General features: G+C 36.1%; 2 protein-coding genes across 3 annotated transcripts; both read right to left on the reverse strand.

Annotated features, from left to right (window-relative positions):
- Positions 1 to 2670: 2670 nt before the first annotated feature.
- LOC132177088 (uncharacterized) lies at positions 2671 to 16562 on the reverse strand. Its single transcript, XM_059589304.1, has 27 exons — positions 16277 to 16562; positions 16104 to 16180; positions 15357 to 15459; positions 15056 to 15153; positions 14800 to 14930; positions 14586 to 14694; positions 13620 to 13811; positions 13396 to 13532; positions 12596 to 12827; positions 8725 to 8762; positions 8611 to 8633; positions 7416 to 7522; positions 7292 to 7343; positions 7124 to 7208; positions 6093 to 6183; positions 5552 to 5590; positions 5336 to 5403; positions 5184 to 5246; positions 4916 to 4971; positions 4759 to 4832; positions 4546 to 4638; positions 4360 to 4461; positions 4126 to 4206; positions 3954 to 4045; positions 3813 to 3828; positions 3090 to 3200; positions 2671 to 3003 (listed from the first exon to the last, which is right to left on the reverse strand). Exons 1-27 carry the CDS (start codon positions 16500 to 16502, stop codon positions 2902 to 2904), a joined length of 2598 nt encoding a protein of 865 aa, XP_059445287.1. The 5' UTR covers positions 16503 to 16562; the 3' UTR covers positions 2671 to 2901.
- A 946-nt stretch (positions 16563 to 17508) lies between these two features.
- On the reverse strand, positions 17509 to 21999 carry LOC132178692 (uncharacterized). Of its 2 annotated transcripts, XM_059591199.1 has the most exons (3): positions 21758 to 21998; positions 19774 to 21544; positions 17509 to 17973 (listed from the first exon to the last, which is right to left on the reverse strand). In XM_059591199.1, exons 2-3 carry the CDS (start codon positions 21525 to 21527, stop codon positions 17967 to 17969), a joined length of 1761 nt encoding a protein of 586 aa, XP_059447182.1. In that variant the 5' UTR covers positions 21528 to 21544; positions 21758 to 21998; the 3' UTR covers positions 17509 to 17966. The 2 variants fall into 2 exon arrangements, with proteins under 2 accessions (XP_059447182.1, XP_059447183.1); XM_059591200.1 differs by lacking the exon at positions 17509 to 17973 and having other exon boundaries at positions 19770 to 21544; positions 21758 to 21999.
- Between the last annotated feature and the right edge of the window lie 267 nt (positions 22000 to 22266).

The raw sequence follows: 22266 nt of genomic DNA on the forward strand, positions 1-22266 counted from the left end.
GATGTTGCTTTATCAAAACATCAAGAGTCCATGACCTTTTACCAACACCAATAGCTCAATTGTATCAGTCAATGTGCGCTCACATGGAAAGGTACCACAAAGGGCTGATCAATCCCATCCAATATTGCTCATATATTATGCTTAATACTCTTTCTTAAATAAATCAAGTTTTAATATAATACTTTAACTAATTAAAAGTTTAAACTTATATATATATATATCACCTACTCATGACCGTTAAACTTATCGAATTTAGAACTTAAAGGTATAGCTAGGCGTCGTGTGACCACCTATAAAAATACTTTCAAAATTTCTATATACAATTACTTTCTATGATGCAAAAGTTATTTGATCTTGACATTTGTTTAGATTGATTTTGCCCCCTTTCCACTTATTTAGACTTGTATATAAACGAAGTCTGCACTTGACCTTAGGTTGCCTTGGGAAGATCTCCACTTGCACCTACAAAATAAAGGAGGAGTCATCACAAGTTAGTAAACCCTAGCTGATAGGGAGAGAGATTAGTAAAAGCTAAATAAAAAGTGCTGATTTTTTTATTTTTTTATTAGTTGCCAACTTTTATAACCTTTTTATTTATTTTAATGAATACTTTTTTTCTAAAGCAAAATTGTGAGTATAATAAATTATTATTGTCGTCCTTAGGAGTCTTGGTAGCTTAATCAGCTAGGACCACGACTAATGAAACGAAGGTCATTAGTTCGAATCTCTCTTCCCCTCTTGTGTGAACATGTCAAAAAATAAATAAATAAATTATTATATAATAAATAAATAAATTATTATTGTCTTCAAAAGTAGTGGTAATTAAGTTGTTATATATTTTTGATCCCTGAAAACTGAATTTCATTTTTACGACTCGTAGAAACTTAGCCCGGCCATTCATATTCGCACATACATACTCTACCAATGCACAGGGTTGGGGTTGAAATCAATAGTCTAATAGGTCCTTGTGACTAATTTATAGTTGCTTTGACATAAACCCATGGATTATGTACAGCGTTGTAATTTTTTTTTTACCCCCACTTTTTCCTTTGTCTTCACCCATAGGCCATAGCCATTAGCCAAGCATATCCAGATCACTCAAAAGTCATGAATTTAATTGGTAAGACTTGAGATCTCAATATTTTCTCACGTAAGTACTTCTCATCAAAGCAAAAGGTTTTCTACTAGTAGTTTTAGATAAACAGTTTTCTCAATATATGAAAAACATTGCGCTTACGCGAGAAGATATGTATACATCAGCTTAAAGTCGTGAACCGAGCAATATATAGCTAAAATTACCAAACATACTCATACATTTTATTAACAATCAGATAAAATGAGTAATTCTATTTATTATCCCCATCATGTATAACATTACTACATTACTGAAATAAAATAATAATGAAAGTCTGGTCACCAAATAGAAGAAGATCTCCTATTATTAAGTTGTCCAAATTAAATGAAAGTCTACCAAATAGATGAAGATCCCCTATTATTAAGTTGTCTGAATTTCATAAAGCAGGGGCTTCGATGAGGCTTATATGTTCCGGACAAACTAAGATAGAGGACCCACCTATCTAGGGTAAACAGGAGCCTTGTAACCCCTCTCCGAGTTTCACAAAAAATCAAACAACATAATAGGAGATCCCAATTCCAAGCAAATGACAGATATGCTAAGAGATGTCTTGCCAATATGTCAAAAAGTTTAGCCATAAAAGGAGTAAATTTTTATAGGGAAATCAGTCTCGAATATGTAGATCCAAGCTAAAATTCTCCCCACTACTTATTTATTCAGTTTTGTCGTAATTTTGCGTTATTGCAACTCCCAAATACTTCGAGTGCAATTGACCAACCTCCCAATTTTATTTTTTTTTAAAATTAAATTAAATTAATTTTTTTTCCCCCTATGCTCGTCCCTCTATATCTTGATAATAGAGGGCCTAATCCACAAACAGGAAAACTAGATCACATGAGGAAAGCCACACCTGGGTTACTTCGTTCCAACGAACATTATACAACGCGGAGAATTATGACAAAACAGTCAGCCCCCTTTGCTCACTAGCTACCAAGTTTCCTTCTATCTATGCCGGGGAGGGGGGGGTGGGGTTGAGATTCGATAACAATACATATCTTAAAGGTGATTTGATGCGTTTTCGACTAAAAGGATCAACTTTAAAACAATTAAAGTAAACCTAACTAATCTTAGGAACTTGTGATTAAGGGATTTTGAATATAATTATAGTCTTTTGCGTCCATTAATTTAGTTCAAGCTTCCCTAGAGTTGAGTTTTCAAGTAGTTCAACTACATCATCACCTGCTGGTTATCTACAGTATCTTCTACATGACAAACAATTTCACATCCCGTTAGTTGAATTTTTCAAACCCGATTCATAATTGAAACATGCCATGCTAAGAAGGTTCAATTGTCCAAAATGAATTTCTAGATCCGCGGATTTATCAACATAAAGTTTGTAAAAAGAACCAAATTTTTGTTGGAAATTATATAAACTTATATATTATAATTATGTATAATCAAAAAATTATGAAAAGCCTTTTGCTTTTTTATATTATTTTTTCCTTTTAGGCCAGAGTTCGGTAATTACTTGTATATGAGAGCAGCATGAAGAATTTAAGCTGGGGTATCCAAGCACAGAGAGAGAGAGAGAGAGAGAGAGAGACGATATATGGATTTATACAGTTGCACCCGGCATTAAGCTTCATGGATTTATACATTTTATCATGTGATTCACTATATGAAGTTCGCACATTTGCTCACTGTATTAAGATGTTTATTCATGAGTATGAGCATTTACCAATTCCAACTATATGCTTCTCTATGAATACGAGTATTTACCTATTCCAACTAAACGGCAAGGTAGAATTCAGACTCAGTTATAGCCATTATTTTAGGCGTTTCTTCTTTTCAGGAGTTGCATGAACCTGTGCTTTCTTTCCAAATGTCTTCACCTGAAAATTTTCGAAGGCCTCAGATACTGCTGTCACCTGTATGTAATATATTTTCATGGTCACTAAGCAATATCCACACTATATTGATGACTTAGCAATATCAATATTTTATTTCTACAAACCAGTCCAGGCTTCTTAGAGTACACCCTAACTATCATATCTTGGTAAAAGACAGGCAGCAAGTGGCTGATACGATCATCTTCGATTGGGAATTTCTCATTGCACGCATACTCCTGGTAAAAGCTGAGCTGTTAATTCTCCAATGTGCAAGTAATGTTATGTTTACTAAAAGAAAGCATTCCAATTCATGATCAGCTTCAAGAAAGATTAAATTTTAAAATCAGTTCCTTAATTATGGCTGGGATTCATAATCAGTAAACAAAGCACGTGTAAATTTTAGCAAAAGTACTAACAATTTCTATGGCCAACAGGTCCAGTTAGCCTGCATCATGAAGGATTGTTTGTATTAGAGATATAGTTGACTATGAATTTAACGTGTTACCAATTTATTCAATAAAAAGGGTTTTCAAGTCCTCGTAATCTAATTCATCAAGGATAGTCGACGCAGCATGACTAAATTTGCCTGTAATACGATGCTGCAAGCAACCAGGCTTAAGGCACTAATTTTCTAAACATAGTCTTGATACTAGATATTCAATCCTAAAATTAAGTTGTTGGCTATGCTCTACATCACAGAAATTGCAGTCACCCGATTTTCAGGCTAACCTACAGTATTATGGTTGAAATCTTTCATAGAAATCGAAAAAGTCCTTGGTCAACCTTAAAGAGAACAATGATAAGCAAATGATCTAAAAGAATCTATGTTGTAGAAGCGATTTCAGTACCTTGAAAAAATTGATGCTGGATGAGGAGAAGCATGCATGAAGAAGAAAGATCATTTGTCAAATTGGATCAGAAATAGAAAATGCATCAAACAAATTGCAAAGACAAACAGTGCCTTCATCTTTTGAATCTTTCTCAAGTACCTTTCAAGAGGGTTATTCGTTCCACGTGTCAGATCAATCTTAACGTTGCTCACGGCAATATCTTCTTCTTTTAGTGTAATACCACAACTTTTCTGGTTGAGAAATTACACTTTAGGATACCATCTATCTACTATTGAGAAACAGACATTGTAATTAATATAACTTTTTGAACCTGGGAACAAACAATATCTTGGGGAGTGATGTTTTTGAAGTGCTCCATGCTCTCCTTAGGGACAGAGAACTCATTGCAGAACTGCAAAACATAATAAATTGCTAGATTGCTAAGTGTGTTTCCTTTACAGTTGATATTACCAAAGTTCTACTCTAGGAGCAGTTAAGATTTGAGACATGCCACGAAATTCAAACATTACTACCTCTTCGCCATCTTGTTATTATATTAAGATACCTGATATAGCTCCCTTCTTCTAATACGTAGGATCAAGTCTCTTGATTCCTTGAGCTCTTGATTGGGAGAAATTTCAATGGTTCTCAATATTGAGTCATCTAACTGCAGTTTAAGATAGATAGTGTTATAGCATAAAGTAGAACTTGGAAGCCCCAATCAGACTCAAATAACGTGTAAAGTTCAAACCTTCCAATATTCAGCTGGTTGATGAATTGAGGTCGAAATGTGAAGATGATCATTTGCTTTTAACAGAGCATCAACAACCATGAGTTCAATTGCCTGACAAAAGAAACACTGTCAAATCTAATGCATTTAGTGCTCAAATGCAGATTAAAGACATTTATGCTACAACTGCTATGTTAAAGTTCCACATTAATAAATGTAGTTGGGATTCGTTACCTTTACTTTTGCATGTGTATAGACTGTTCTATGCAAATCAGCACGAGTAGCAAATAACTTGTGGATTGTCAGGTCTGACAAAGATATCAAAAACAAACTGAAGAATATAAAAACTTCTAATGTAAAAGTGATGAAATAATTTTTAACATATACTAACAATCCTTAGAACGGTAGCATATCTCATCACCCATAACTCGCATAGATTCCATCAACCTGCAAATTTAATGGGAAACATGGTTCTCTTGAAATCCCTTTTTTTTTATCTAAAGAAGTATAATAACAGAAAGTATGTGCACAATTTGAAGTAAGCCAAGTTCAAACTTTTGACATTGGCAATGTCGCACAAGTTTAGAGTTACTTGAAGTGAAGAGTTCACCAAAGCATGTAACTAACTATAAGATTAAGACCTCTAGATAAATAAATACCTCTCAAATTGAAAATTGCAGCCTAGACCGCAAGCCCGGGAGTCCCGTACTATATAGTCAAACCTGCAGGAAAATGATATTTTTATAACTTTATTGTCAGAAAGCATTGAAAACGGCAAGTAGGAAAAGGGAAAAAAATGAAATTGACTTACTTGTCAACATCTATTCCATTTCGACCATTTGCAACAATATCATACAAGAAACGCTTTTCCTTCATATTCTACTTTCAAGAAAATCATTAGAAGGGCTAATCACAACATAAGATAATAGAAGTTGAATATAAAGAAGGGAGCTTAAAAAAGTCGATCAGAAAGGTATTATGAGAGAAATAAAATGCCTCAAAAAAACTTGGGCTATTGATAGCTTACTTTTGTTGGAGTACGATCAGGGCTCGCAAGTATCATATCCTGCTAAGAGAACATAGGCATATCAAATGCTTTATTAGTACTATTATCGGATTGATAAATTAAACATACATTCAGTGGATCTGGAGCCCACAAATCACCCTCCATTCCATTATTATGGGGAGAGAAACTACCATTTGAACCAGAAATTTCAAGTCTATACTTGATGGATTTTACTAATCTACCTATATCCCTCATCCTTCATGCACATAGGAGTAGCGAGCTTAAAATTCCAGCAGTCAAAATAATCTAAATGGTAAGGAAAATGGAAGTGTGCAGTTATACGGTCTCAGCAGAAAGAAAGTCAACCCAAATAAAAGCAAGAGGAAAAAGGAGCTTATAGAGGCTGGAGCAACGTTCTAAAACTATTTAATCCCAAGGTTAATCAAAATTCTGAAAATTGAAACTTGTGCTTTATTATGGATTTCGGTAGCTGTAAAAGTGATGTTTTGGGAGAACTTGTCTGTTAATGAAAGGAACGACACATTTGTAGATAACATTTAACCTTCACTTTCTTAAGGCATTCAGAATCAATTTCAATGTTGTGCTCATCAACAATGTAGTCCACCATCTTCACAGACATGTCCTCATGACGCCTAGAAATTTTCAAAATAATAACCACAAAAGGATTAAATTCTCTAATGGAAAAGCAATTACCAGTTACTGCTGAAAAGCTATTATAAATTACACACAATTTTGTACAGAACTGAAAAGATTATTTGACTATCCAATAACATTTCAGTAAGATTAAAAGAACGTAAAAAACATGTGCTTCTAAAAAGACACTGCACAGAAGATCCATTATCTTTCATTCCTACAATAGCACAGAGCGTAAGTTGTTGACAATTGTCAAAAGAATTTAAGAACATCAAATTACAAGTCCTCTTTGATAATCTTAATTCACCCATAAATCAACTGAGAAAATATACAATTAATATTAGAGTTCTTAGTCAATCTAACAAATTTTACTTTTTTTTTTCTTCTTAAAACTATGAATTATTTTCTGCCTGAAAAGAGAAGCAATTGGGAGAGTGGATGACATATTTGGGTGCAGTAAGAGATCATGAAGTTCCTTTGTATTGGCACATGCATATCCACTATTCTATTCATACCCTTAGCAAGGTAAGGTTCAAGAACTGTATGTAGACAATGCTATAACAACCCAATTAGATTATGCCAAAAGATCACTATGACATAATATTCAGTAGAACCGTGCTTATCTGAATTAATAAGCATGCGCTTCAGTAGACAAACCTATTTGTCTCAAATACTTTTAGTTTCATGAATGAATAATTTTATAATTAAAAAAATCGCATATAATTGAGCCACTTATGAAAATCTTGACTAAATTTATGAAACAGTCTTACTATGAATCTATAGGATATTACACTAAAGATGGTGATTCCGACTGCTCTACCTTCATATCTTAATCCAAATGACTCTATCTAATGTAAATAGAAAGGTTATCAATGTAAACTATGCAATCTTCTCTGTAGAAAATTTGATGTCATTTTTTTTTCTTGGGATGAATGTTACCATGAGACGCCATTAATAACCCGGGGAAGAAACTCGCGCTCAAACAAGTGGCTGAATGGCCCATGGCCAACATCATGCAGTAGTCCTAGAAAGAATTTCAAAGAAAGAATAGAGGTAAAATCAAGTGACAGAGACAAGGAATTTGTTATGAGTGTTACAGTTAGTCACCAGCAAGTTTTACTGTTTGTATATCTGAAGGCTCAATACCAAGCTCCGAGCCCTGCAAGGATGACATGGGTATAAACATAATATTGACACTAATAGCACTCAATATGAAAATTACATCACCTACTTGGTAGGCTTTAATTGTATTAATAGCTTCACCAGCCAACCAATACACCCCTAGTGAATGTTCAAACCGAGAATGCACAGCCCCTGGGTAAACCATGTGTGCTAAGCCTGAGACACAAGTAGAATTAAATTTTTTTTTTAGAGCAAATTAGTGACAAGTTTGAGCCACCAGTATCCTGTATGGAAAATTAAAAGAATGCAGTGGACTCAACATATTTATTTTTTCCTAATAATTGCATTTGATGCAACATGCTGAGAGTAAATTGTAGTCAACGAGACTCAGCTTTGAAATGAACCATAAAGCAAAGAATAGTAAAGAAACTAGACAAAAACTTAAAGACTTAAGCAATTTGCCTAAAATGGAACCGGCTATGTCAGCTCAAAGTAGAAATGCATAACATCGAAATCACATAGTAACATTTATTTATAATCATAAATACTGGATTTTTAAATGGGGCACAATTTTTAGAATCTAGAATTGTCTTTTAAACTTTCCATGTTGGGAATAATTAATTGATTTTAATACAGAGCGTGTACTCAATTTATTGGAAATTACTTACCACCCAAAAAACAAAGAAAAAAGAATTATTACAATGATGTGGACTGTGGAGAGATCCTTCAGGGTTCAAAGTTCAAACTATGCCTCATTAATGCATACACCCTTTAACCTGATGGTGCCACTGCAATCTGAACCATGAACCTGGTTTTGTGGTTGATCAGATCTATTATTATGAAAAATTATCCATAACCTTTTAAATTTTATTGCAAAATTTCTCTTTCAGTTGCTACAATAACCACATTAGAAACCTTTAGTCAGTGTCACAGTTTGGTTCATTGCTTCCGAATAATGTGTGAAGGTCAAATGAAAACCTGAAGTGTGTAGTATAAACGGTAAAGCAACATTAGGAGTAAAGTTAAAGGGAAATATGATTACATGAGGAATGACAACTATCTAAGTGGGCATGTGTAAAGAGATGTAAGAATTTGAAATCAATGGCAATTAATTATACAAAAAAGTTCCTTTAGTTCCAATCAAATAGATCATTGGCATTCAGATTCCTTCAAGAAGTTGGTAACAGAGATTATAGATTCTGCCAGTGAATTTAGGGATAATAAATCTTCAGCAGATGTGAACTTCTTAAATTGTTTACATATCTAATTCTCCTGATATTTAATTCTGGTAAAGGTTGACTCACCAATTTGCTTTAGATCACGAAGCCTGCAATACGTAGTAATCATCAAAGAATAATAATAGTAATTAACTAAACAAGAAACAACCCTTGCATGGGTTTGAGGTAAAACAGACTTGCCTCTGAAACTGTTCAGTATCAATGAACTTCAAAAAGAGCTGCAATAAACAAGAGAAAGTAACTAAACCATCTCCTCTTAAAAGTGATTAACAACATAACAAAATCATATATCATATCCTGCAGTGTTTCTTTTTTTTCCCTCTTAATTGATTCTTTTTTTTTTTTTGGCCATGAAGACAATAAGCACTTAAAGTTTCACACAGAACCTTAAAATTTCATAAAGGAAACCAACTCTAGATACTTTCATGAAGAAATATGCCTTTCTCAACTCTAAATTCTGACCTCTTTATGTACTTCTCTTTTTCTCTCTCACTTTTTTCCTCTTTTCAAATCTTTTACTAAGACAAGTTCAATACCTTCCCTCTGTTCTGAAGTATGTTCGGTTTAATGTCTTTCCTTATCATTCAATTTCTCAAAACAATATCTCTTACATTAATTATCAATCTTAGCATTTTCAATGAGAAAATCTCAATAGCTTCTTCTCCACTCAAGTTGTCAAGATTGAGATCTTCATTTGTCCGTCCAAAAAGGAAAAAAGGAATGCTACTCTTAAAATGGTTCTTCGTCTTCTTCTCCAATACAGGACTTAGTACACTACCCTGGATTGGTATCGTTCAAATTTCTACGTCGCTCAGATTATCATAATAAATCTCTGCCATCCGTCAAAATCAAATTCCTAATCCTAAAAAGTTCTTAGTTCCACATCATATTACTTCAAAATTTACATGATGTCCTAATTGAAACGATTCAGACAAAAACAGTTAACTAATTCTACATTCCTCTCATAAACCAAATTAAAAAGCATAAAAGGCAAACATAAACGATGATTTGAGAAGCAAAGTTTCATACAATTATTAATCGACGAAACCACAATTTCATAGCTCCAAAAATAGCTATTCAAAAATTCACTGAATAATATGCATTTCTTTCCGCCATGAACCAAGCCAAAGCAGAAACACGAGTAAAAACAACGATTTAAGATGCAAAACAGAACTCACTTCTTTGACTCAACTACAGTTCTACGGCACCAAAACAATTAGTTTAAAATTCATTCAAGAATCTCTCAGATAGGAACCAAAAGTAGAGAACACCGAAAGCAAAAACAACGAAAAACAATTAGCGAATCAAAATTATGTATAGTTTCACTTCAATCGACTCAATCACTATTCTACAGCTCCAAAGCATACGAATCCGAAATTCATTCAACACTTCGACATTTCTCTCAGCTATAAGAAACAATTCAAAGCGGAAAGCAAAACAAAAGCAACGAATCAAGAAAGCAGCAACATCACATATAATTCTGAAACACAAACGAAAAAAGAAGCCGCTGAAAAGATGCTCAAACCGGCTCGAGATAGATGTTGCCGTGAACGTTGTCGTGGACGTGCTTCAGTATACGCCGGTCCCTCGAGGACTCGACGTCCGTACTAGCTCCCATTGCTTGCTCGCTCAGTGAACTCTGCGAACGCGCACACAGAGAGAGGGAGAGGGAGAGAGACGGTTATTGTAGCAATGCAAAATGAGAAGCGGTTATTGATTGTAAGAATGTAAAATGAGAGAGGTTTACGGAAGTGTGTAGAGTGTGTGCGTGTATATAAATGCTGGAGTGGTGGTGGTGAAAAGATACCGCCAAAGGGTGCTCTGTTTACTTACGAGTCACGAAAAGACCTGGCGCGTGCGACACATGTCCAATTGGGAATTAATATATGAAATTTGATTTTAAAAAATGCTGAGCTGTACACCGAAGCGTGCCCTTTCCGCCACTACAACAGTACAACTACAGAATTAAATGAATAGACAGGTCCAACTGTCCAAGTAACGGACATTTATTTATTAACTCGTTTAAGTCCTTTTTATTCTAATTAATTCCGCATTGCTAGGAGGACGATTACTAAAAGCGAAGATCATTTTCCTCGAATCTCTTGGACATCTTTATTCTAATTTTAATTTATTATTATTATTTTTGTTATAAATTGATTTGATAGTTCATAATTGGTTTAACAAGTTAATCAATAAGTAATTAAAATGTCAAGTAAAATTTTTTATTTATTTAATCATCTCTCCAAGAGAAATGTTATATCTCCCATTTCTTTTTAGGCGCATATATCATATTTTTAACTTTTTCAAGTTACAACTTATAACTATCCCGCAATGCTAATATTATAGTATAAATTAACAATTTTTTTAATAAGAACTGATCCAATAGTAGGTTGAGATTGTTACTTAATTATAAGATAGAAACGCAATGTCTACCATTACTCTTTTACCAATTATTAATTTCACGTCAATTAAACAAAAAAAATTTAAAGTAAAAGTTGCAGTACTCTTACGTCTTAAAAAAGTTGTATTACTCATAGGTAGAGTACTCTCTTCTAACTATCACTTTATTTGTAATATTCTCTAACTAAAAAAATGTTCATTTATTGACATGACAGAATCATACTAAGAAGTAACGAATATTTCAATTTTTGTAATATTCATATTTTGAGACTCAAAATGGCAAAAATATCATAGAAAAGATCAAAAAATCCAAAAAAAAAAAAAAAAAAAGTGACCAAAAAAACAAATGACGATAGCAAAGGACATCAAAGCTTGTCCACAATGTTTGGAGATGTGATCACCGACCACTTGTAAAAACGAAAAGAAAGTTAAAAACAGAATCATCACTAGTAGCGCTGGGTCCTTTTTCTAGTACTTGGGCACCTTTTTTTTTTTTTCTTTTTTTTTTCCTTGGTACGTGAGCCATTTTGCTTGAAGTAGGCAGATTAATCGTTTACGACTTACTGACCATTATCGAACTGTCATTGACCGACAATCAACTTTCGACGGTCGATAAGTAGAATAAAAATATTGTTTTGAAATCGGTCAGTTCAGTAAGCAATATGAAGTTTATTAATTAATCGACTTAATCAATTTTTACGAATTAGTAAGCGAAAATACCACATCCGACACTTACTAAACTGATACCCAACCCTCTACCTCCTTTCTTTTTGCTAGTGTTGGGTTGGCAAGAGGCCCGAGGGACATCTTTTGTCGTAAGCGAAAGTGGAAAAGGAACGAATAAATGAACCTATTCTGTCGTGAATGATAGTTGCTGACATTGCCGTCTTTTTTTTTTTTTAACAACATTGCGGTCTTTATGCTTGCCAACCTAATGCAAGGCCGTAATGGCCAATCATTATCCCTATAACAAATATGGCTTATCATTCTCCACTATTAGTTGCCTCTCCCGTTTCCTTTATCTGGTAAATAATGGAGACATTTTTTTTTTTTTTTTTTCTTTCTGAGTAAATTCTTGGAATATGATTAGTTGCTTTTGGCATCCTAACAAGTAATGGACAATACTTTTATGCTGGAAAGGAACCGAATGGGAGAAGCCTAATTGTGTGAGAACTGGAAAAAGGTTTGGGAAAGGATAGACGTTACTTCAAACGCTTGCAATTGGTTTAGCGTTAACCTTTTTCTTCTCAAGCAAGTAACACTTATGTCTCAGCTCTTTAATTTCACGTGCATAATGGATAAAGATGGTATTACAAACAGAATATTCACAACTGACATATACGGAATATAAAAAGTTAAGCCATGCATCATTGGGTCACGGTTTTGAAAATATTTTTCTATTTTTAAAACTAAAAACACACTCTAAAAAATTAATAAACAATTTAAGAGCACACTCTAAATAAATAAATAAAAAACTTTCTCAACTATGAACTCCACCCAAAATTCGCATCTCCACGCTACTGTTTCATCTTTCTCGCAAAAATAAGCAGAAGAGCTGCTTGGCACAACTTGTATCCGCTTACCTGAAAAAAATTCAGACAGACATATTCACTGCAATCTGGAATTGCTCTGGCACACGGATCAAAGGAGCCTGGATTGTACCAGGCTTGCCAAGTTGACCACAGGCAGCCATCTGATCATCACCTCTACTGAGTCGCAAGAAAACGGTGCACCCTGCCTCAGCCAAAACATTTCGAAACTCAATCATCTTTGGCTCGTTGGTTGGTCGAAACTGGGATCCGGTGTGAGGATTGAATGAGATGAGATTGATCTTGCATGGAATTCCCTGAACAAGATCAATAAGCCTCTTTGCATCATCAATGCTGCAAATAGAAACAGAGACTAGATCACTGGTAAATAATATGATCCGGTCATGCAAAGCAATTGCAAGACGTCTTCACTTCAAACATCATAACATAGACAAATCAATATCTTATGAACCTACCATGAACCCATCTAATTTCCAGGAATGTCATATGCACCACAGAAAGAACATACCCCCGTCTCTTCTTTTTCTCATGGAAATTTTTTAAGATTGTGGTTCATGAACACGGTTTCCTCGATAACCAACTCGGAGCTACCAAAGTTGGGCATCATACTAGCCCAAGTCTAAGTCATACTTAAATATCAGTTGATCACGTGATAGATGTGTTGAACATTGGCATATTTTCAGGCCGAAGAATTTCATATTACTGAGCCAAGATATCCTAGGGTGATCCTTTTGTTCAAGGATGCTAAATCCCATAATAGAGCATAATATTGCTAAAGTTGAATCCAGTGCAATTGAACCACAAATATTTTGATGATGAATGATGTAAAACCATGCAGCAGATTTGCATGATAACTGCAAACAGCTTCTATAATGTAGAAAAGTGGAAAGGTTTATCCAACCTGTCATTGACTCCTGAAAGCATTACATATTCAAATAGAACTTTGTAGTTATGTTTGAAGCGAAGTTCCTCCCGAAGGGTCTGAAGAAGCAAGCCTAATTTATACTTCCGGTTAATTGGCATGATCCAGTTTCTGACCTGCAATGATTATGGTGAAAGAGGGGTAAATTTTCTTTGTGCATCTGCATGTCCCATAAATCAAAATAGAAATTGGAAGTAATATACCTCATCAGTTGTTGCATTCAAGCTAACAGCTAAAGCACAATTGGATTCATGGAGAAAACGTCTCAGCTGGGGAACAAGCCCACTGGTTGAGACAGTGACCTTGCGAGGACTGAAATGAAGGCCTTGGTCATGCACCATAATATCTGCAGCTTTTATGACATTGTCAATGTTGTGAAGTGGTTCTCCCATTCCCTACAGGTATAAATTTATAACTATTATCAGAGAGCCAGAAAGTAAGTATATATCTTCATATTACTTATTTTTGTCTTTTCTACTTGGAATCCATGAATAAGTTAAAATCTCCAGATGTACTGTAAGGATGAAGAAAATACAGTTGCCACTTGCCTTTGGGCCAAACGGCTGTTGAGATGGGGGGTTTCAAGTCCCCTTGCATGTGTAAGGAGAAATATATGAAGAAAACAAGTCAACAGAACATAACAGAACATAAAATAACCAGATATTCAGCAAATTCACATGAAAAGAATATATATATATATATTCTACATGTATGAAGGATCACATAACTATAACGATACAATAATTTGAAAGGGCTAGTCAAGAGTGCATGGATGCTACTTGCCTGTATCATAAAGAAAATAGAAGTAGCCCCATTAACTAAATTAAATTATGACCTGAATGTTCTCAAAACAAAGAAACACGTTTCTCTTTTTATCGGGGGAAAATTTATATCCGTAATAGCATCAATAAACATATAACATGCTTTGATAAACAATGAAAACCACATGTGCTTACAATTAAAACATTTATTCAGTACTCTGAATCAAATTTATTACTTAATCCACAACACAATGTGTTAGAGAACAACTATAGGTCTAAGCAAATTACAGGGTCTAATTGATCGTGAAAGGTTGTGTTTCTATATAAGAGTGAGTGACATTTGCATTATGTTTATGCTGGTAAAAAAATTCCAGCGTTCTGAAATTCTGCCTGGAAATGTTAACCCACCATAAATACAACATTGGTAATGGAACCAACTTCACTTGTGAGCAGACGCCGGGCAAATACAGCTTGCTCTACTATCTCAGCTGCAGTTAAATGTCTCTTTAAACCCATCCTGCAAAATAGGTGGACGTTCAACAAACACACAGCTTTCTAGGCTAGTAGAAGTTGAAATAGTATAATAGATTGCATAGCTCAAAGAAGAAGAATAAAATCTTACCTTCCAGTATAGCAAAACTGACAATTCATGGCACAGCCCACTTGACTGGAAACACAAACAGTAGTCCTGCCCCTATCACAAGGTATGACAACTGTCTCTATTACCAGTTCATCTTCCAATGTGAATAAAATCTGCAACCTCCTGCCATTGTCACAATCAATGAGAAGATTCTCAAGAAATGCAAGTAACATTTTCAAAGAGAATTACAAGAATATAACTAAGCAGAACAGCCACAAAAGGAAAAGATCATAGCTACCTTCCTAGTTCCATCAGATGCCGTGAGAATTTCTTTCAAACATAATGCCTTGAATTCAGCATTTTCGCTCAACATTTTCTTGAAATCTTTGTTCAAACCTACGGAAGTATGATTCAAAGAATAGGATTTCATGAGACTGAACAGCTCAATCACAAGAGAAAATCTGAAAGAGAAATATATATTTAGCCGTCACGTGAAGTCAGAAGTAGAAACATAATATTGAATCAACTTCTAACCAAAAATTACATAACAAAATAGTGATATTATTTTTCTACGCAATCCAAAAAGTACTTAAAAATACCGTCCAACTCATCACTATGATGTGCCCAAATGTTATTTCCATAGAGGCGCTTCCACAACATTAGAGCCTGACCCGGCCTGTATCCTTGTAACTGAACCCAGTTCTGTCAAAGTAGGCTCTCACTATTAGAATGAGAAGTCTCGCAATTTGGCAAACAAGCTAAAATTTGTCATGAAAACACACTATCTAACAATACTTTAAAAACCATATGCAAACAGTCATATGACTCATATCCTAGGCCCAAAACTTTCCCACATCACGCATACTTGTTCTTAACTTCTTATAAGTTGATGAGAAAAGAAAATAAAACCAAAAGCTCAATCTGAAAAATAAGATGCTGCTAATATAGAATATTGAAAGAACTTTTCTTTCTTTAAGAAGCAAAATATGATCCCAAAAGCGAGAAAAATCACTTCAAAAACACCAACCAAACCATGTTTAAACTGGCAAGTTTTCTTCCATCTATTAAGAGCAACGGGCATAGAGTTGACTGCACCATTGTAATTGCTTATGAAGTTCAAAGATATCATATTAAAACTATTAACCAAAACAGAGCGACACAGATAAACAAACAACTAACAGCACTGGTAAAAAAAATTAGTGTTTAAATCCCAATTAGTACTACTGACACTGTCACACTGACAAGAGTGAGTGTTATATCAATAAGTTAGACATCCCATGTAATGATCTCGCCAACAAGAAGAAAAAAAAGAAACAATATCAGAAAAAGAATAATCTCATACATACTTCAAGCTCAGAGTATCTCATCTCCTTGAGAAGAACCTTGGACCCATTTCTCGAAACTCCAATTCCGCCACCATCTCCTACCAAATAAACAAAAAAGAGCACTCAAAATTACAAACCCCAGATCCTATTTATTAGACCTTGATTCAATTGTAACTAGTTTTCATGATACTCACCGAAATCAGAGCAGTTGTCGTCGATGGAAGCTTGAGGAATTCGTTGAGACCAAGTGGTGGTTGAGAGCGAGCGACCGTGGGAGAAGACGAGGGAAATGAGAGACGGTGGTGGTTTCTGATAGAAGAAGGAGATAGGGGATAGAAAGGCCATGGAAGGCTTAGGTAGGAGCAGAGAGTTGTTGGCTCCTACTCGCACTCGCACCTGCCTCATCCACATACATCCCATCTCCGTTTCACAGTAGCACGAGTTTGCGAACGAAGTTTGCTTACCCTCCAGAAAAATTAGAAAATGTACCAACTCGGGTCGGGTACTTTAAAAAACTTGTTATCTATTTAAGTTAAATAACTACCCATTTTTTAAAAATAGTCTACATCGCTCTCTCTATTTTTTGCTTTCTTTTTTTTTTTAATCTTTGTAAAAAAAAAAAATATATATATATATATATATATATATATATTGATGAGAGAGAAAAATATATTTTTTTAGCTCACCAATTTTTTTGGCTAAAGTAATAGGGTTTTCAACGGAGTTTGTTGGACTGGCAAAAAAAAAAAAAAAAAAAAAAAATGGAAAAGGATTTTCTATAAAGGTATGTTCACGTATGAGATTTTTATTTATTTATTTTTAGTTCTCAATTATCTATGAGATTCTTCTTTTTTTTTTAAGGCCACAATTATCTATAAAGAATATATATATATTTTTTTTTGCTTAGATGCCTTTGTTTAATCATTTTCGTTGTAATGTGCTTAACCAGCTATTGGTTGGTTGGATGTGATTAGCTTGGGTGGAAAAGAATGGAAGAAATGAACTTTACACGGTAATTTATGTTGTCTAGTTTCTTTGGAAAAACTGGTAACTATAATAGAGAAATGTGATATTTTAGCAAAATATTTGTTAAACCAGATGTGAATATTCTTATCTCGTCAGTCTACAACATTGGAACAACAGCAAATCAAACATGGCAGCTCTTTCAAAGCTAAGGAGCAGGTTTTGAAGGCTATCTTTTGAGAGGTTAGGAGCAGAATCTTGGGTGGGAGGAAATTTCAAAAGAATGTTACTAGTTTTGTTTATTTTGATTTTTTTATTTCTACAAACTTTCTTCCGCAATTGATTCAGAAACCTTCATCCCAATTTCATGTTACATTATAGTCAAATTTGCACTTGAATTTCAACATCAGATGACCAAATCAGTATGAGAGTTTGAGAAAGAACCCTGCTTTAGAAACCATCATTTTCCACAAGACATTCTCTTTTAGCCATCTTCTCTATAACATTGAGGAAGCTTTCATTTGAGAAAACCAACTTGTCAAGCTGAAAGGACCAAGCACAGAAAAGAAGATGAATAATACAGTCAAACTGCCAAACTGCTCTAAGTCTTTGTCATACAAAAAGGTCAAAAATAATTGTAACACAAGCCGAAGTACACTTCCAGCATAGAACCTGATGACACCAATGATACTTGAGTCCAAAAACTCCCAGAAGTTTGGCCACCATAATTGTAGTGCTGCCTTCATAATTTCTGGACTCTGACCAAACAAGCGTACTGGTATTCCAATGAAGGAACTCATATCACAATATTTAACTTCAAAGGCACAATTTTGCCCCCCTAGTCCGCTGGCTTCCATTTCCAAGACGAGTTGATCTGATCAGATGATTCAGCTTCTAGCCCCATTTAGAGCTGAAAAGCAACTAGTCCCTGCAAGCCAGATTTAAAGAAGTTAGAGTTCCATAATGCTAAATGGCTTCACCAATTTATCACGTGAGTCAATATTGTGGGAGAAATGCGAAAGACAAAATATCAACACGGGTGTGTGTGTGTAAGCAGTTGCAACCCCAGGTTTAATGGGATGATTTAAAACACATCTTAGACATCACATATAAGCTGTAAGGAGAGTAGAGGGTAACGGAAGAATGATTTCATAAGATATGAAATTGGGATAAATTATTATACATGAAGATAAGCTAAAAATTTATTAAATTATTTGTACGGAAACCAAAAGCAAAATTGTTATAAAAAATTGAAAATGACGTGAGAAATACATGAAGATAAGCTAAGAAATAATAAACGGTAAACTCCAAATTGATGATACAACCAAAACCATTGTTCTGAGGGGGGAAAAGGGAACTTGTAGGATATGATTAAAATTGCAGAAAATATCCTGCATACAGTAAACTCCAAATTAATATGTTACATCACATGATGCACCACTAAACTTGTCCTAGGCATAGAAGACGGGAACGAAACTACCACGTGTTCCTCAACAGGGTTACACACACACAGGTAGCAAGCAAAGCATAGGCAACTAGTTTTTCTTTTATACACATAGCTCCAATACAAAAACATTATGGCAAAAAATCTAAACAACATAAATGAATGAAGCAAGAAAAACTTTTTTGGAAAAGGAATTTGGAGATCCAATTCATTATCTATCACTTTATATCCTTGAAGTGTATCTAGCTCAAAAAACTAATCTCAACAAACCCAATAAATATTAAAAAAATATATCTATTCAAGAAGTGAACTAGAGGTGGTACCTATATTACTAATCAAGGCACCTTAAACTCTCACTTCCAGGTCCTGGCAGCTTCCTTCATCCTCTACTTATCCAACTACATTATGCATACACTTACCCATTCTTGAGTGTATTGCTTACAGCAGATAAAGAACCAAACAACAGCAAAATGGCCTAATTTGCTACATGGGAGATTAAAAATGATGATGAGAACAGGTGCTGGACAGTGGGGCAAGAATTGAATATTTTCTTGCTTTTTAGAGGAATTATTTGGTCATTTTGTTTTGTTGACACCAAAAAGACAAAGGGGGTAGTTGCATCAAAACTCTTGTCTTAATAGGCTAGGAAGGTCAGGAGAACAAAGGAAACAAGAAATTCAACGTGCAACCACTTTAACTACTAGATTCCTTCAGTAACAAAGCTATTAACGGAAGTATAGAACCCTGGCTAATAAGGAGAATACCAATAATGAGTTGTTCCAAGCGGGTGAATAAACAGGATGTTAAAGCATTAGTTGCTTGAGATCTGTGGTCAGTCAGGCCCCTTCATCTCAATTAGAGCTTCAAGGTGAATATCCTTAAGTGCACAATGGTTAGATGGCAGAAAACAGCTGTTCAGAGAGCACATAATGGACTAAGAGTCTTAGTCCATTAACAAAAATTGATGAAAATGATGTCACAAAGTTAGAGCAAGTATCTACACAGACCTCTACTCCAAGGATGTTATGTTATTTCAGTCATCATACAGAATAGCTAGGACTTTTTACTAGAATAATACCACACTTTCTAAACAAGATGCTTGTGTTTTGCAATAAAAGGTTGAAATATACATTTGTGTGATACTCAAAAGCACATAATTTGTCGTGCAGCAATAAAATAACTAAGGCACATAGCATAAAAGATGCATATATGATTGAGTCAATCACAAAAGTTTTGTAGTCTAATATTAACGTCAGAGAATGAGTCAGTGAGAGGTTTACTCACCAGTATTTGATCAATCCGTCCCAGCCGCATGTTGCTACCTTGCTTTGTTCCAACGGATGCCACTCACACCCAATGCATACTCCCTCGTGGCACTTGAGAGTTCTGAAAACTCTGCAAGTCTTCCAATCCCAAAACCAGCATTTACCCTCACCATCGCCCGACATAACGAACCTTCCATCTGGTGAGAAATTGACTTGGCAAGCATACCCAGCAGCAATGTGCCCAGCAAACCTCTTCTTCTTATTGAGCTGAAACCTCTCCCTCGTGCTATATATAAGAATCTGATTATCCAAACTCTGCGCTGCAAGATAATTTGTACTAGGGTGAAGAGCAATCGACGGCATAGAGTGCATATGAGGCTCACTAATATACTTTATAACCACAGGAATCCCAAATTCCCATACACGAAGCGACTTGTCATCACTTGAAGTGACAAACCTCCTGTTGTTATCAACAAATGTGATGGTATTAACGGCCCCCAAATGCTGATCATACTCTTGCGTGATCTGCCCAGAGTTCATATCCCACTGAACAATCTTCTTATCACTCATCCCGGCTAACAATACGTGCTGCTTATCCTCGTCCGGATTAAGCCTAACCACGTAGGGTATCTTCCCCGTGCTGAAAGACGATATTACTTGCCCTGTCTCAGTATCCCAGTACTTGATATGCTTGTCATACCCAGCAGTCAAAAACTTGCTCCCGTCATTGCAAAACCAAATATCCCGAACTGCCTTGGAGTGGCCCATGTAGGTCCTCATACACTTGCCCGAATTGAACACATCCCAAATCTTCACCTTCGTGTCCATCCCAGCCGACAAAATCAAATGCCCATGTTTCGGGAAGAACCGAATAGCGGACACGCCCTTGGTGTGACCACTCCAAGTATGCACCAACCTCTTGGGTATGTAACAGTGATCGTTTGTGGCCTTGGCGTCCTTGGGCGGCGCAATCCAAGACCTACCCTGATAGTCCTTCTCCTCCTTGCCATGGAACGTGCTCTTATCGGGAACAGCCTCTGGCTTCTCGCCACCTCTCTCCCTCTCTTCACCCTTTTTCTTTGCATACTCCTCTGCGTACTTCTTCTGCTCCTCCGTGAGCTCCGTTTGAAGGCCCTCCTTCTTGCCCGCCCAAGGACTCTTCCTATTCTTCATCAACCATGTGTCGCTTGCCGGATTATCAAGCTCGACCTCATCAACAACCTCATCGGGTTCCTTATCCTCGGCAATTTCCTTCTTCTTCTCAATCTTTCTCTTCTTCTGCTCATGCTGTGGAATGCTGTAGACAGATATGGCATCGTTCTGTTGCAGAGCATCAAGATCACCGACGTAGTTGTAGCCGGCAGCGCCTGAGGGGTCGGCGGCATAACCGTACTTGTGGAAGGTGTTGTATTGCTCATCGAAGACGAAGGACTCAATGTGGGCATCCTCAACAAAGCCGAGCTTGTGGTTGCGCATGCCCTGGGCGATACCGTCCTTGGCATAGGGGTGGGCAGGGCCGTAGATGGGAGCCCAGAGCTGGTCGTAGGTAGGGTTGAAGGCCACAGCGTGCTGGGTCGGGTCAATGGGCCTGGATTGAACCTGGTGAGCCTGCGCCACAGTGAGGGCCAGCATGGTGTCGTCCACCTTCGGCGCCGCAGACTTGCCGGCGAGGAGACGAGGCGGGGAGGCCTCCGGCGACGAGCTGGTGGAATTAGGGTTTTGGGTTTGGTCCTCTGGCGAGTTTTGGTCTGAGTACGTCTGGATGAGATCCATCGAGGCGTTCAAGGAATCTGAGAATATTATCATATACCAACATCACTATAATACCCTAATCCGGAAAACTTTCGGTAAAAGTTGAGGGTGAACAAAACTTAAAATTGAAGTTAAATTCTCAAAGAATGTAAAACCCTAGGCACCAAATCAGGGAAGCAATCCATGGAAATTCGAAGAAAAAAAGAAAGACAAAGCAAAAGAAACAAAGAATGAGAGAGATGCTTGCTTACCTCGAAGTTTTTTTCTCTTCTCTGGAAGGAGTTAAAGTGACGCTTTCAGAGAGAGATGTACATGAATGAGAAAGTTAGAGTTATCGCTTCTCTATCGTTTCTCGTAGTCGGTAAACGATGGAGTTAAAGTTACGCTTTTGGGGAGAGCGAGAGAGAGAGAGAGGAAAACTCTGAGCAGAGGAAGAAGGTCGCACCAGTTCAGGAAAAGAGGATTTTTTATCGCATGTTTTTCCCAGGCCTTTCCGCACAGTATTTGGAAATGACTTTTTTGCCCTGAGTCAATTACCCATCCAATCAGTCTAGTGGGCGGTTTTTGCGTCATTTCAAAAATTTTGCTTGCCGCTCTCGTCTCCATCTCCCTTCGATCGTCTTCCACCCACCTTCGTCAGAGACCGAGAGTCTACCAGACCAGCTCATGCAGGGAGAAACACAAGCACACTCAACATGCCCAACCACATTCAGGCCTTTCTACCCACTCCTTCACCAAGAACTCCTCCTCCCTCTCACCC

This window comes from Corylus avellana, chromosome ca4 (genome assembly GCF_901000735.1).
Source record: "Corylus avellana chromosome ca4, CavTom2PMs-1.0".
Classification (NCBI taxonomy): Eukaryota; Viridiplantae; Streptophyta; class Magnoliopsida; order Fagales; family Betulaceae; genus Corylus; species Corylus avellana.

Bases quoted from the DNA above. Each gene is read 5' to 3' on its own strand.
- LOC132177088 (XM_059589304.1), bottom strand. From the start codon at position 16,502: ATGGGATGTATGTGGATGAGGCAGGTGCGAGTGCGAGTAGGAGCCAAC. The intron at 8,763-12,595 runs GCTCCTTTGATC...TGTTTATTGCAG, and splicing joins GCAAGCCTGGTACAATCCAG to CTCTTTTTGAAGTTCATTGA. The intron at 5,247-5,335 runs GTAAGTCAATTT...ATTTTCCTGCAG, and splicing joins AATGGAATAGATGTTGACAA to GTTTGACTATATAGTACGGG.
- LOC132178692 (XM_059591199.1), bottom strand. From the start codon at position 21,527: ATGGATCTCATCCAGACGTACTCAGACCAAAACTCGCCAGAGGACCAA.